This window comes from Staurois parvus, unplaced genomic scaffold (assembly GCF_062004578.1).
Source record: "Staurois parvus isolate SC_StPar_1 unplaced genomic scaffold, SC_StPar_1.0 ptg000257l, whole genome shotgun sequence".
NCBI lineage: Eukaryota > Metazoa > Chordata > Amphibia > Anura > Ranidae > Staurois > Staurois parvus.
The window spans coordinates 1,209,221-1,225,911 of record NW_028318053.1 but is presented as its reverse complement, the minus strand read 5'-3'; the positions used below and the strand labels follow the sequence as shown (position 1 = coordinate 1,225,911).

At 42.0% G+C, this 16,691-nt stretch overlaps 1 protein-coding gene across 1 annotated transcript in view; it reads right to left on the bottom strand.

Annotated features, from left to right (window-relative positions):
* The window catches only part of SLC9A3 (solute carrier family 9 member A3), a 442,722-nt gene extending 426,324 nt beyond the window's left edge, over positions 1 to 16,398 (bottom strand). The window contains 1 exon segment of the mRNA XM_089681031.1: positions 16,304 to 16,398. Within this exon segment, the coding sequence (XP_089537157.1) occupies positions 16,304 to 16,398 (95 nt within the window).
* Positions 16,399 to 16,691: the final 293 nt, after the last annotated feature.

The window sequence follows — 16,691 nt, the reverse complement described above, 5'->3', positions numbered from 1 at the left end:
AAGGGATAATGTTACAGGTATAGGTCCATTATATGTGGAAGATTTGTTACTTTTGCTCACACACAGCAATGTGCCTGGGGCCCTAGAAGGAGAAATGTGTTCTGAGACACTGTGCCACCTATTTAGATCCTCCACTAAACTAAAGCCGGCGATATACAGTTATGTTTTTTTTTTTCATTCACACAGCAGGCTGAAAAAAAAACAGATTCCTCTATCCACACAAACGAGATGTCCATCCCTTGCTGGGACATTGTATTATGACAGTGTCTGCTGCTGATGAGCAGATGCAGCCAATAGGCTGATCGAGAAAAGTTTTCCAACATACTCTTTTGACAGAAGGCGATCAAACGATTGACTTCTCTTGAGCAGTGATGGCCACACACTAATCAAAATGTTCCCACTCAAAGCACAGGGTATGTAGTCCAGCAGAAATGGCAGGTATGAGTCTTTATGTACAATAGGATGCAATGTGCTATGTCTATAACACCATGCGTTTACAAACAGAACAATACATCTGAAATTTCATTGCTTCTTCGTGCCCCCAGGCCATATGATACCTCTGTATAGATGTAGCTAAATTCCTAAGGCAATTGACCTTATTGTGTCAAGCCAGGGTGTATTGTATTTTTACTGAGCACACAATTTGGGCTATTAGGCACTATTCAGCTTAATATATATTTTTATATAACTTTTGCAATTCATATGCTTGCCTTATCATACTTTTGTTATGGGATTAACCCCTTATTTCCAAGCATATTAAAAATTTTGATGACCCAAATATATATTGAAATTTTGGTATGCAGCAGCATTACGGACAGGGCTTTGTATCCACTGAGATAAGGACAGTGTAAGTGATTTCAGGAGCATACCAGAGGGTAGAAAGGCTGCAGCGGGTACTGACAGTGGAGTGTATCAGGTCCAACTGTGGGGTGAGCCAGAGACTGCATGAAAGCACACGTGTCACAAAGGCCCACAGGGAGCACCAGGAGTCACTAGACAACAAACTGCTCTGCGGTGCACTGAAGTTTCGAGTGCACTAGGGTGACTGCTTGACACAAGATACTCTGGGGTTCACTGGAGTCACAGGCCACACAGGAACAATGTGGGAGTATGCTCTGGGACGTACTGCAATCAGTGAGTACACTGGACACACTGGAGTCATTGGGTGCATTGGAGTTACAGAGTACACAGTGCTCACTGCAGACACTAGGTGTGTTGTCAAAGTCAGGCATGGAAGACACATGGGTAAGTACTACCACAGGAGAGGGCTCAGCTGAAATGTAACAATTCTTTGCTCAAACACTGAGCCACACATTGCTTTGCAATTGAAAAAAAGAATATCACACAGACAGTTCCTTTTTCCAAAATAACCTTTTGTCCAGAAAACCAACGTATACAGAATATTACGTATTCCAATCCAAAATTTGTGCAGTGGTGGCCCTGTGGGCAGGCTGCCACCAGACATCCTTCAATCCGAAAATTAAAGGAACTCAGTGGATTATTCTTAGGTAGAACAGTGACTGGCTGCAGTATCTATTTGCCAGCACCCACTCTATTATGACAGCTGACAAAGCTGGCTGTCAGATTACAATACCCATTGCTATATAGCAGGGATGGAGGAATCTACTAGTGTGTGGTCAGCATTGCTCACACTTCCAGGGACCCTTGGTGATGCGTGCTATTTATGGCACATCTGCATCCCAAATCGGTTCCTGAAATCTCACATTAATTCTATTTCAGAATGCTACCCATGATCCCCTAGATGGCATCCAAAGCCCATGGCATAGGACACATTAGTTCTATGCTGGGCTCCCTGCCAGTAGTAAGTTCACACCTGATAGCCCTGTTTGCTACTGAAAGAAAAACAGAAAGTGACTTAGCAATCAAAGGATTGCTGTATCACTCCTTGGTACAGCTAACCCAATGGCGCAATGCCATTGCTCCCAGGGTATAGCAGAGGCCACACTCCACCCTGCCTGCTTACATTTTCCCCTGAGCTTAAACCCCTATTCGCACTAATGCAACTTGTCGTGCAATTTTACCGTTCAAATCGTATGGCAATTCTCATCCAATGATCAGCAATGGAACCGCTCTGATCAGTGCAACTTGAAAAATGTTCTTGCACTACTTTTGCTCATTTCAGATGCAACTTGCATAGACATCTGTGCATGAAGTCACAGAGGTCTATCAAGTCACACCTGAAGTCGCACTGCCATCTGACTTTGAAATTGTGTGACATCAAGTGACGTTGCACGATTTCAAATCTGGATCTAGTGTGAATCAGGGGGTAAGGAATGCAGTCTTTGGCCTGGCATTATATTACATAAACAGACCATATTTACAGTACATAATCAGAATACTCAGAAGGCATAAGACCTCAGGTAGACCACATGGAGAAGCGGTCATTACTGTCCAGTGTTTGTTAATTTTCATTAGAGGATAGTGGCCTCACTGGAATTTCAACAACTGGAGTCATGGCTTCTACCGAAGGTAGATACCATTCTTAAGGTACTTCTTCTAACTCAGAGTCTGTTGATTCTGGTGGAGACAGTACAGAGTCTGCAGTAAAGGCACAAGGATGAAGCAGATTCTGATGTAGCTGTAGATGAAGATTCCATAGATGAAGATTTCAAAGCTGTAATTACCTTTATTGCATTCTGCAGACATACACGGTGGCCATTTTGGAAGATTGCAATGAGGCTTGGTTGAATAAATAAGGATTGCCACATGGCATTGGGCAAAAGATGCCTGGAGTTTTCCATATTTGGTTTTGCAACTCCTCTTGGACTGTTCAGAAAGGTTGGTGTGTGTTTCATTGAGGCAATAACCGCCCCCTTCCAATCACTTATGGGTGTGTATAGTGTATCTTTTCTGTAGGTACACCATCATGTAGTCATGGAGGGTGTGTTCTCGGGAGGGACTACTTAATGGGCGGGATTATTATGTCTCTTTCACTTTCCTCTTGGCAGTACATTTTATGCGGAACTTGACTGATTGATGAGATAATTCCAAGTTTACTGGTATGTAATATGTAACTCTATTTAGGGTTCATATAAGAAGGTTGAGCTTTAGTTGCTCTGATTGGAACTATATCATCATCTTCTTTTACGCTCTGCAGGTAGACCTGCTGGCTATTTATATGACCTATAGCACTTCTGTTGTTTCAGTTATTGCTGTATGAGGGAACCCAGTAACATAAGGGTGGTTTTGGAGTGGGCAGACTGTCCTTTACAGCTTGTCACCTAAGTCATCCCAACAATTTAGATCTACGTTTGGCAGCGCTTGTTGGTAGATTTTGATGATTATCAGCCATATACATGCCAGTGAGTATGATAGGTGATATGCTTCTTGACAGAGTCTTTTTGATTTTGTGGGATTTATACTAATGTTATAATTTTAGCTTTAGAAAATCTTGAGACTTGGTTTACATCTCTCCCATTAATGGTCCCACTTTTTATACCTCCCTGCATCTTGGACAGATGTGACTGCATTTTGGACTGTTGCATGTTGGTTTTGTAAGTTTGCTGTTATGTAGTGTTTCTTTTTCTTTTCTTTCTCTTTCTTCTGATTTTTGTCCTCCTGCTTCTTTCTGTTGGGGTCAGGGTATATATATATACAAACAGGTTACCTCGTTGAAAATGAATACCTATGAATTTATGTACCGGTATGTTATAAATGTCTTTTCTAATTACAGACAAATAATGGATACCTGTTACATATGAGCAGTGTGTTCTGAAGAAGCAGTATGGGCCGTGAGATGCATCATAAACTAATGCTTGATTCTACATTATGTACAGTAAAAATAAGAAAAATTGATGTAGCGCTAAACAGATGCCACTAAGCATAAACATATGTACATAGATGGAACCTAAACTAATACATAGGGGTATATATACTTTCAGATATGACACAGATAATCATGCATACAAGGATAAAACCCCTTGCATATCCCCTAATAAGGAAAAATGTGACTATATGCTTGTGGTGGTTGCACACAAAATCATGCAAAAGGATGATACACTGCAGCAAGTGATAAAAATGAATATTGTACAGTCCACTTCAAACAAAAACTGTGATCCTTTAGGAACCGTGAGAGTGCCACTGGTGCCACAATCCTATAATGGTCTGAGTGCCTCCTCACCTCCCCGCACTGACCACAAGGGCCAATACACCTTTGTAACATATAGGGTGTATCCCTCAGATGTCAACCGGTTACAGGTCCACAGTTGATTCCACCTCAAGCGCTGTTATCCAAAAGCCACCTCCAGCTGCTGTATAATGGTGGTAGTATGCCACCAGATGATGCTCAAAGACATAAACAGAGACCTCCCATAGCGTGATACTGGAGTCCCAATATGGCGTGTACGTCGGAAGTGACGTCACCGCGTACCGGAAGTGTCGTCAGGGCGTACCCTGTCGTTTGGTACGCCCTGACGACACTTCCGGTACGCGGTGACGTCACTTCCGACGTACGCGCCATATTGGGACTCCAGTATCACGCTATGGGAGGTCTCTGTTTATGTCTCTGAGCATCATCTGGTGGCATACTACCACCATTATACAGCGGCTGGAGGTGGCTTTTGGATAACAGCGCTTGAGGTGGAATCAACTGTGGACCTGTAACCGGTTGACATCTGAGGGATACACCCTATATGTTACAAAGGCGTATTGGCCCTTGTGGTCAGTGCGGGGAGGTGAGGAGGCACTCAGACCATTATAGGATTGTGGCACCAGTGGCACTCTCATGGTTCCTAAAGGATCACAGTTTTTGTTTGAAGTGGACTGTATAATATTCACTTTTATCACTTGCTGCAGTGTATCATCCTTTTGCATGATTTTGTGTGCAACCACCACAAGCATATAGTCACGTTTTTCCTTATTAGGGGATATGCAAGGGGTTTTATCCTTGTATGCATGATTATCTGTGTCATATCTGAAAGTATATATACCCCTATGTATTAGTTTAGGTTCCATCTATGTACATATGTTTATGCATAGTGGCATCTGTTTAGCGCTACACCAATTTTTCTTATTTTTACTTATGCACTTTTTGGTTAAAAGGAGGGTGTTGGCAGCTTAGTGTTTTATTCATCTGAAGCGCAGGAGGTTTTAATATACATTATGTACAGTATATCCTGCAGATAATGTGTTCATAGTGAGATCTGTACTTTTAAGATATAAAATGTTATATGTGAATTGTACTATTTAAGAGTTCTTTGTTGCTATATGAATATATCAGTGGACCACCTTTAAAAACCCTCTTTTTTTCTTGAATTTGGTTTGCATTTTTGTAATGGGTTTGTGCCCCCAAAATAATCTATTGATTCCCCACTGTTGCTTTGTCAGCCTCACCTTTACACTTCCAATATGTTTGCGTTCTGCAGACCACAAACTTTTGCTGGCATAGGCAATTACTTTTTTGGTCCCATCTTGTTCTTAAACATTCCCAGCTCCAAAACCTTGCAAGCTGCAGTTTGTATATAATCAGAAAAGCTTCTGTTAATTAGCATATGCTAAAATTAGAGCAGATTTTAACTTCTCTTTCAATGTGTCAAATGCTTCCTGTTAGACAACTTGCCATTTGAAAATTCTGGAAGGTGAAGCTTTCCCTTTTGAATTTAGGAATGGCCACACAGCAGCTGAGTAAGTGGGTCACCAATCCTAGCAAAATCTTAAATATACAATCAATAGTAGCTCACTAACCCCAGAAAAAGGGGCATAATTCAGTTACAGTTTTCAGTGTCATCCAATGCTTGACAGCCTGAATTTTTGAGGGATCAGGGGACACCCCTTTGGCTTTAATGATATGTCCCAAGTATGTAATTAAATTCTGTATCAGATGCCATTTGCTGAGCTTGAGTCTAATATGACTCAGTCGGGAGAAAAACTAATGTGGATGTAGAAGGTGTTCTTGAAAGTTCTTGGAGAATACAATAATATCATGACTCAGGAGTCAAAAATTAAGGTCTGCCATTCAGTTTTCCATCAATCACTACTCATCACAGTACAGATCTCCCCTAACACCCCAAAACTCCTCAGTAAAGATTTCCTCCCACAGCCATAAATTCCCCCTGCACAGACCTCCCTCCCAGCCCCCCTCCCCCCAGCACAGACCTCCCTCTCAGTGCAGAGGCCAGGAGTCTGTAACATACAAAGTGCAGGGGTCAGAAGTATGTTTAGCAGAAAATGTAAAGTTCGAGTGCACAATACAGAGAGTTCAGGGGCCAGGAGTGCATACTGCAAAGAGATTGCAGAGGTTAATTTAGTTATTGTACAGAGTGAAGAGGTCAGTAATGCATAACAATGCAGATTGCAGGGGTCAGGAATGTGTAATGCATGGAGTGCAGAGGTTAGGAGTGCATACTGCACAGGCAAATGTAAAGAATGCAATAAAATCCCCCACACTACAGATCTCCTAACATTCCCAATCCCTCTCAGTACAGATCCCCCCTCACGGTCCTTAATCCCCCAGTACAGACCTCCCTCCCAGTACAGTCAGAAGAGCACAACACGGAAAGTGCAGGGGCCAATTTGGTTATCAAACAAAGTACAGAGGTCAGGAGTGATGTTGCGTACATGTATGAGGAGCTTCAGATGATGATGGACTCTCACACAATTACCATCACAAAACACTCTGGAAAATTGTGACAGATGCCAGGAAACTGGAAGCACAGCAGTGAGGGCAGAATACACCAAGTACAGTAGAGATTAGAGCTGTGTCACAAGTGTTTGGTAACAGCAGGATGGCACCAACTTGTGAGAGATCAAGGTCAGGGATGAGCACAGATATGCAACATGCAGGAAGCTAAGTACGGAATCAATAGGCAGAATCTTTGTCAAGAGTCCTTGCCAAAGTCGGTAACAAAGGTAAGCAGCAAACATAGATTGGCAAGGATTACCCAGAAGCAGGTCTGACAAAAGCTGAGAGACCATTCAGGTGACAGCATCTGTGGTGAATGTGCCTGCCCACACAAGCCCATCTAGTTCAACCTATAAAAAAAAATAAATGAACAGAATTAATCAATAGAAAACCTTAATATACAGAATTCATAACCCCACATTTGATCCACAGGAAGGCAAAAAAGCCCTACTGGCTGTCTTTAATACTATCCAGGGAGAAAGGCTGTTCATAATGTAGTTGATAAAAAGCAGTCTTGGACCCATTATCTTTCAAACAGCACACTGGCTGACCATTCATAACTACTGTTACACAAAAATCAGCCACTTTAGTTTCAAGTTGTGGGTTAAATAAGGTACTTTCTGAAGCTTTCCCCTTGCCACAGAAATCTCCACTTTAAAGATGTGCATTGCACTGTAGAACATTGGAGGCATGGACCTCCCTTACCCACAATTCCTAGTGATATGACCAAGTTGTCCACATTGCCAACATCCCCAGATGACCTATGCAAAGCCTGGGTGTTTTTATTGCTTAACAGCTATCACTTCTTGCCTAATGGAGGGTACGTGCGGGAGCTGCCATCTGTGTACACCCCGCTTTTCCTTTAAATGCTTGCAATAGGTTTTGTGAACCTTGTATCTATGTGAATGGCATTTTTCACACATGTTTATTTTAATAAAGCCTTACTACACTATGAGGAGTTCCTTGTTCCTTATCTTTTGAACACCTGTCCATCAGAGTGGAACGTAAAGGATTGTTCCTGAATGTGCCTGAAGAGACCTGTGGAAGCAGAGGACCCAGTAGAATTAATATTGAGTGCATGTTGATCTATTTTTTCTATGCGTCAACTGTTAAGGTGAGTGTGCATGCCTGAAGGTGGAAAAACACAATAGGTTTGCACACCTGTTGAAGTCACTGGTATATTACCTTAAATGTTGGAAGAAAGAGAATGTTATATCACTGTCATGTACCAGGCTAGGGAGCCTGGTGTGGAGAGGAGACGTCCTCTTACTACTCCCACTCAGAGCCACTGATAGTGGGAACAGAGGGCGCAGAGCCAGGAGTGGCACGAGTGCCGGGTGGGTCCGGAGCTGGTAGCAGAAAGGTGAAGACCCAGGAATTCCAGATGCAGGCCGGGAACGGACACAGGAGCTTGGATGTGGCAGCAGGCAGGTATGGTGGTAACCAGAATGCAGGCCAGGTGCAGGACCGTGGGTGCAGCAGCAGGTAGGTATGGCAGCAATCAGGATACAGGCCAGGTTCTGATACAGGTAAGTAGGTGCAGCAGAGTCAGACAAGCCAGGTCAGGATCAAACGAGCAAATCAAGTACAAGGAAGCAGGCAAGCGGATAGTCAGGGATAAGCCGGGGTCCATGCAGGCGGAGTTCTTTCTTAGTCAGGTCAGATCAGATACAGACAACAGAATCAGGTTATGGAGTGCAGAATGTTATAGACCAGAAGGCATTGTTTAAACTGTATTGCAGGTTTAAATAGCCCGCCTTGCGGTGACGTGTACGCTACTGCGCATGCACCCCCAAAGCAGAATGTTTCCACCACCATGTTTGACAGTTGGGATGGTGTTCTTGGGGTCATAGGCAGCATTCCTCCTCATCCAAACACAGCGAGTTGAGTTGATGCCAAAGAGCTTGATTTTGATCTCATCTGACCACTTTCAACCAGTCCTCCTCTGCATCATTCAGATGTTCAGTGGCAAACTTCAGACGGGCCTGGACATGTGCTTTCTTGAGCAGAGGGACCTTGCGGGCACTGCAGGATTTTAGGCCTAGTGTGTTACCAATTGTTTTCTTGGTGACTGTGGTCCCAGCTGCCTGGAGATCATTGACAAGATCCTCATGTGTAGTTCTGGGATGATTCCCCTGTTCTCATGATTATTGACACTCCACGAGGTGAGATCTTGCATGGTGCACCAGACCTAGGGAGATTGACAGTTGTTTTGTGTTTCTTCCATTTGTGAATGATTGCACCTTCTCACCAAGCTGCTTGACAATAGTTTTGTAGCCCAGTCCAGCCTTGTGTAGGTCTACAATCTTGTCCCTGACATCCTTGGACAGCTCTTTGGTCTTTGACATAGTGGAGAGTTTGGAATCTGATTGTTTGATTGCTCCTGTGAACAGGTGTCTTTTATACAGGTAACGAAATGAGATTAGCAGCACTCCCTTTAAGAGACTACTTCTAATCTCAGCTTGTTACCTGTATGAAAGACACCTGGTAGCCAGAAATCCTGCTGAATGATAGGGGATCAAATACTTATTTCCCTTATGAACATGAAAATCAGTGCATAATTTGTTAGACATGTATTTCCTTTGAATTTTTTGTTGCTATTCTGTCTCTCGGTGTTACAATACACCTACCATTCGATTTTTAGACTGATCATTTCTTTGTGAGTGGGCAAACATTCAAAATCAGCAGGGGATCAAATACAGTCAGGTCCATAAATATTGGGACATCGATACAATTCTAACATTTTTGGCTCTATACACCACCACAATGGATTTGAAATAAAACGAACAAGATGCCCTTTACCTGCAGACTGTCAGCTTTAATTTGAGGGTATTTACATCCAAATCAGGTGAATGGTGTAGGAATTACAACAGTTTGCATATGTGCCTCCCACTTGTTAAGGGACCAAAAGTAATGGGACAGAATAATAATCATAAATCAAACTTTCACTTTTTAATACTTGGTTGCAAATCCTTTGCAGTCAATTACAGCCTGAAGTCTGGAATGCATAGACATCACCAGATGCTGGGTTTCATCCCTGGTGATGCTCTGTCAGGCCTCTACTGCAACTGTCTTCAGTTCCTGCTTTTTCTTGAGGCATTTTCCCTTCAGTTTTGTCTTCAGCAAGTGAAATGCATGCTCAATCGGATTCAGGTCAGGTGATTGACTTGGCCATTGCATAACATTCCACTTCTTTCCCTTAAAAAACTCTTTGGTTTCTTTTGCAGTCTGCTTTGGGTCATTGTCCATCTGCACTGTGAAGCGGCATCCAATGAGTTCTGAAGCATTTGGCTAAATATGAGCAGATAATATTGCCCGAAACACTTCAGAATTCATCCTGCTGCTTTTGTCAGCAGTCACATCATCAAGAAATACAAGAGAACCAGTTCCATTGGCAGTCATACATGCCCACACCATGACACTATCACCACCATGCTTCACTGATGAGGTGGTATGCTTAGGATCATGAGCAGTTCCTTTCCTTCTCCATACTCTTCTCTTCCCATCACTCTGGTACAAGTTGATCTTAGTCTCATCTGTCCATAGGATGTTGTTCCAGAACTGTGAAGGCTTTTTTAGATGTCATTTGGCAAACTCTAATTTGGCCTTCCTGTTTTTGAGGCTCACCAATGGTTTACATCTTGTGGTGAACCCTCTGTATTCACTCTGGTGAAGTCTTCTCTTGATTGTTGACTTTGACACACATACACCTACCTCCTGGAGAGTGTTCTTGATCTGGCCAACTGTTGTGAAGGATGTTTCCTTCACCAGGGAAAGAATCCTTCGGTCATCCACCACAGTTGTTTTCCGTGGTCTTCCGGGTCTTTTGGTGTTGCCGAGCTCACCGTGCGTTCCTTCTTTTTAAGAATGTTCCAAACAGTTGTTTTGGCCACGCCTAATGTTTTTGCTATCTCTCTGATGGGTTTGTTTTGTTTTTTCAGCCTAATGATGGCTTGCTTCACTGATAGTGACAGCTCTTTGGATCTCATCTTGAGAGTTGACAGCAACAGATTCCAAATGCAAATAGCACACTTGAAATAAACTCTGGACCTTTTATTTGCTGATTGCAATTGGGATAATGAGGGAATAACACACACCTGGCCATGGAACAGCTATGTAGGATTTTCACTTCACACAGGAGCACACATGAAAACGCATGGCTGGAGTGACCATGCAGCAGTTTGAAAGTTTCATATGGACTTTTATGTGTTATTGTGGTTTGTTTTAAATACGGGTCATAGCAGGTATCACCTATGTGGTAGTTTTTATCCCTGTATAGGGATTCACTGTGGTTGTAATCATGTTCATTCCTGCTATAATCAATCCCTAGACGGGAAGGAAATTTATACCACCTATATACGTTCTATAGAACCTCTTACTCTGCACTGATTATCACTTGTGTATCACCGAATTAGATCCGACTAGAAAATTGTATTGTATGGTTTATCAGTTACTTACTATTATCCAATATATAGGGTGGGTATATCCACCAGCCAGCTGTATATTTAGCGCTGCATCATAGTGTCAATATTGTTTATATCCATCTTGAGGGGATGTTTGGCTGCTAGCTGCTCCCGTATAGATTTGTATAGCAGCGCAGGAGGACCCCCAATTATAAAATTCCGGCATAAGATCTTTCAATCTAGTTGCCAGGTCCTTTGCGTATAGTTTCGTATCCATATTTAACAGTGAGATAGGCCTGTAGCTAGCACATTGGGTCCAATATTTCCCCTCTTTCTGTGTTATTAAGTGTTCTTGCATGTCAAGACCACTTACGGTTATCTCACATATATATTCTTATTATTATAGCCAAATTTACCACCCTAACTCATCTTACAGTTTTTACACTACATACAGTCAGGTCCATAAATATTGGGACATCGACACAATTCTAACATTTTTGGCTCTATACACCACCATAATGGATTTGAAATGAAACGAACAAGATGTGCTTTAACTGCAGACTGTCAGCTTTAATTTGAGGGTATATACATCCAAATCAGGTGAAGGGTGTAGGAATTACAACAGTTTGCATATGTGCCTCCCACTTCTTAAGGGACCAAAAGTAATGGGACAATTGGCTTCTCAGCTGTTCCATGGCCAGATGCGTGTTATTCCCTCATTATCCCAATTACAATGAGCAGATAAAAGGTCCAGAGTTCATTTCAAGTGTGCTATTTGCATTTGGAATCTGTTGCTGTCAACTCTCAAGATGAGATCCAAAGAGCTGTCACTATCAGTGAAGCAAGCCATCATTAGACTGAAAAAACAAAACAAACCCATCAGAGAGATAGCAAAAACATTAGGCGTGGCCAAAACAACTGTTTGGAACATTCTTAAAAAGAAGGAACGCACCGGTGAGTTCAGCAACACCAAAAGACCCGGAAGACCACGGAAAACAACTGTGGTGGATGATCGAAGAATTCTTTCCCTGGTGAAGAAAACATCCCTCACAACAGTTGGCCAGATCAAGAACACTCTCCAGGAGGTAGGTGTATGTGTGTCAAAGTCAACAATCAAGAGAAGACTTCACCAGAGTGAATACAGAGGGTTCACCACAAGATGGAAACCATTGGTGAGCCTCAAAAACAGGAAGGCCAGATTAGAGTTTGCCAAATGACATCTAAAAAAGCCTTCACAGTTCTGGAACAACATCCTATGGACAGATGAGACCAAGATCAACTTGTACCAGAGTGATGGGAAGAGAAGAGTATGGAGAAGGAAAGGAACTGCTCATGATCCTAAGCGTACCACCTCATCAGTGAAGCATGGTGGTGGTAGTGTCATGGCGTGGGCATGTATGGCTGCCAATGGAACTGGTTATCTTGTATTTCTTGATGATGTGACTGCTGACAAAAGCAGCAGGATGAATTCTGAAGTGTTTCGGGCAATATTATCTGCTCATATTCAGCCAAATGCTTCAGAACTCATTGGATGCCGCTTCACAGTGCAGATGGACAATGACCCAAAGTATACTGCAAAAGCAACCAAAGAGTTTTTTAAGGGAAAGAAGTGGAATGTTATGCAATGGCCAAGTCAATCACCTGACCTGAATCTGATTGAGAATGCATTTCACTTGCTGAAGACAAAACTGAAGGGAAAATGCCCCAAGAACAAGCAGGAACTGAAGACAGTTGCAGTAGAGGCCTGGCAGAGCATCACCAGGGATGAAACCCAGCGTCTGGTGATGTCTATGCGTTCCAGACTTCAGGCTGTAATTGACTGCAAAGAATTTGCAACCAAGTATTAAAAAGTGAAAGTTTGATTTATGATTATTATTCTGTCCCATTACTTTTGGTCCCTTAACAAGTGGGAGGCACATATGCAAACTGTTGTAATTCCTACACCGTTCACCCGATTTGGATGTAAATACCCTCAAATTAAAGTGGACAGTCTGCAGTTAAAGCACATCTTGTTTTTTTCATTTCAAATCCATTGTGGTGGTGTATAAAGCCAAAAATGTTAGAATTGTGTTGATGTCCCAATATTTATGGACCTGACTGTAGACCGTAATATACCGAAATGTGCGGATTGTTCCCGATTGGTGTGCTATTACTTTGTGGAACGTTTTGCCGAATGGTTCATGAAATATCGGCGTTTTTGTGGTGAAATTGGTCCCCATAGGAATGAATGGCGGAATGTTCAAAACTAGAGTGGGAGCTGACAAAAGCTAGAGTGTGAGCAGAAAAATCAGGACATGATTTCTAAACTGCCATCACTCCCTCATTTTCAAGCCCACCTACACAAATCTTATATCAAAATTTTCAGCTATCCCTGCTGCCACTAAAAATGTCCACGGCTAAGCCATAGTCCTGATATTTTTCACAAATGACCATTTGTTTGCAACACACGCCGCCCATTGACATTAATTGAAACTCCACTCTAGCCACCTCAAATCTGAAGGGCAATTTCTAAACTGCGACTGTGCCTTCATTTTTAATATTTCAGAGACATACTATGCATCAAAATATAGGTCTGGCTCTTGTGATTCTCACAAAATAAAGGTCTTCAGTGTAGGATTTATAATTTTTAAAGTACAACCATTTGAAGATGGCAACTGCCAGTGAAGTGAGCAAGTTGGAGCAGTTTGTTTTTAACCGCTCTTTTCTGCCCTTGCTGTAGAGTGAGTTGCCATAGGACCCAGGTGTGTGAGCAGGCAGCAGAGTGACAAGCCACTCCACCCAGTTACTCCGCCCACTCCAGTTGTAGACTACTGGTGGAGGCAAGAACACTTCACACAATTTCCCCAGAAATTGTAGCTTTTCTAGTTGTAATATATGCTTGCAATGACTCCTCCCTCATGTCCATCCCATCCCCTAATGCATTCATATATACTCTCAGTTTGGGGATTGTTCTTTAAATTTTTTATAGTATCTCACACTGTACCTCTCTGGCCCTGGGCTCCTCCCTGCAACTGTACCCTGTGTCTCCTGGATTTCCTCCTTATTGATCTTTCTAGCCATATTAACCATTCTTCTCCCAATCTCGGTAATCCCGCCTCTCTTATGTACATCTGTCTCTTTCTAGTTTTTTCTTTTTCCCCCGTTAACTGTTTTGGGTTCACCTCATATAGTTTGCTATAATACTTTTTTAAATACATTAGCGATATCAGTTGTTGAGTAAACCAATTCTACTTTATCATCCTTGATTTTCTCTATGTAATTCCTTGATTTCTTCTTTCTCTGTGCTCTCATTAAATATTTATCAAGTTTATTTCCCCACTGATATCTCTCTCTCTTGCAATCATGTTGAATGTTTTCCTCATTTCTTCCTCCATTAGATTAGATCTCTTATTTATTTTATGCTGTATGTCTTTTGCTATTCTCTTTTTGTGTAACTGTTCTAGTTCATATCATTCCCTTAATAGCGTATTCATTTTCGTTTGCCGGTCATTTTTTTTTTCTTTACCCCAATCGCTATCAGAATTCCTCTGATATATGCCTTATGTGCCTCCCACACTGTGGCCATTGAAACTCCTTCAGTCTCATTTCTATCAAAATATTGTTTTATTTCTTTTTTTATTTTCACTTCCGTCTCCTGATCCTGAAGGAGTGTCTCATTTAGTTTCCATATATTTATCTTATTCTGCTCTCTCCCCCCAGATAGCTTCATTGTGACAGGTGCATGGTCCGATATTGTTGTAATTTATATTCTTGTAACCTATAATCTAATCTAGAATACGTTGCATGTGCCAGAGAGTAGAACGTATAGTCTTTATCTCTAGGATGCTTAATTCTCCAAACATCTATAAGTTGACACTGGTATAACATTCTTCATATAGCTTTCAGACATCTACCTCCCTCTCTCTGCACATGTGACGTCATGTCACTCTGAGGATCCATGCAAAAATTAAAATCCCCTGCCACAATTAATTTGCCCACTTTAAAATCCAGGAGCCTTGTCAATATTTTCTTCAGATAGGCCATTGGATTTCTATTAGGGTAGTAAATATTTGCCAGTGTACACTCTATTTCCTGTAATCTCCAGTTCAGGAACAGAAAACGACCCTCAGGATCCTCCAACTTATCTCCCACCTTAAATCTTAAATTTTTAGCTATACCAATTGCCACTCCTTTAGCACGCTTAGTTGGTGAATCTGCATAATACCAGGTTGGATAATGTCTGGAGTATAACTTCACATTTGTTTCCTGTAATACTGTAAATGAGTCTCCTGTAAAAACGCTATTGCAATCAATCGTTGTAATTCTCTAAGGATCTTATGCCTTTTCTCCAGACTATTTAGTCCATTAACATTATAGGTCATAAATCTAACCTCCTCCATTCCCTGTGTGTATATGTATATTTTTTTCTATCTTCCTTCCCTTGCTCTGTCCCTTCTTCCTCCTTTCTCTCCCTTTTCCTCCACCTAAATTCTTCCCAGCGAGAGTAACATCATCCATTTGAAGGAACAAGGGGCTATCCTCTACATAATTCTCCCTCCCCTTCCCTCCCCCTCTCCCACCCATTCCATATCCCCCCCTAAGCTCTTAACTTGCCTTAAAATCGTCTGTGGTCCTAATCCCACTATCAATTCCGAGCTAGGGTTGAGCTCTGACCACATACACCCATCCTGACCACATTCCCAAACCCTGGGCCGCATAACTGGATGTATGTGCGACTTCCTGTTTCCCACCTTTCTTCCAAACACTTTTTTGCCTTATTCAGGAGAAGAGGAGAAGGAAAAGATAAAAAAGAAAATCAACTATGGGCTTCCAATAATCTCCCTCCCATTCCTCCTCCTCTTCCCCACTTTATCTCTGGTGCATTTTCCTTTTGGGGGCCACCTGCCAACTCTCATTTTCTGATCCGCTATTCTCTTTTGCCCCCTCCTCCCATCCTGAAATATCTATCTGAAATAGATCAAGTCTCTCACAAAAGTCTCTCAAGTCTTCAAGAAATCTCAGTCTTGCAGAATGACCGTCTTTCCATCTGATTAGCATGCTGGAAACCCCCAACTGTATCGTACGTTTTGTTTTCTCATCTGTTCCAGTAATGGTTTCAGCGTTCTCCTGCTGGCCAATGTTTCCGATGATATATCAGTAAAAATTTGTAAATTTGCTTCTCCATATTTTATTACTGGTCTTCCTTTTGTCATCTTCCATAGCTCCACTTTACCTTTATAATGATGGAATCGTACAATCACATCTCTAGGGTTTCCGCTACCGCTTCCTTGGAGTCTTCCTGTTCTGTTTACTCTGTCGATCCTCAGATGCTCCATTGCTCATTGGTCCATTTACTGTGTCAAATATTTTCACCATTATCTCAATGAAATCTTCTCCTTGCGAGGTCTCAGGTAAACCTCGTATTCTCTGGTTACACCTTCTATCTCTGTTCTCCTGATCTTCCAGTTTTTATAGCAGATTCCTTTGCTCCATTCTCATTTCTTCCATCTGTTTTTCCAACTTTGTTATTACTTGGGCATGTTTATCCAGTTTCCCCTCAGTCTCCTCTACTTGTGACAAAACTTGCCCCAGATCTTTATGTATTATTGCCATCTCCTGTTTTATGGAGCAGTGCAACCTCATAAATATGTCTGCTATATCGGATTTAG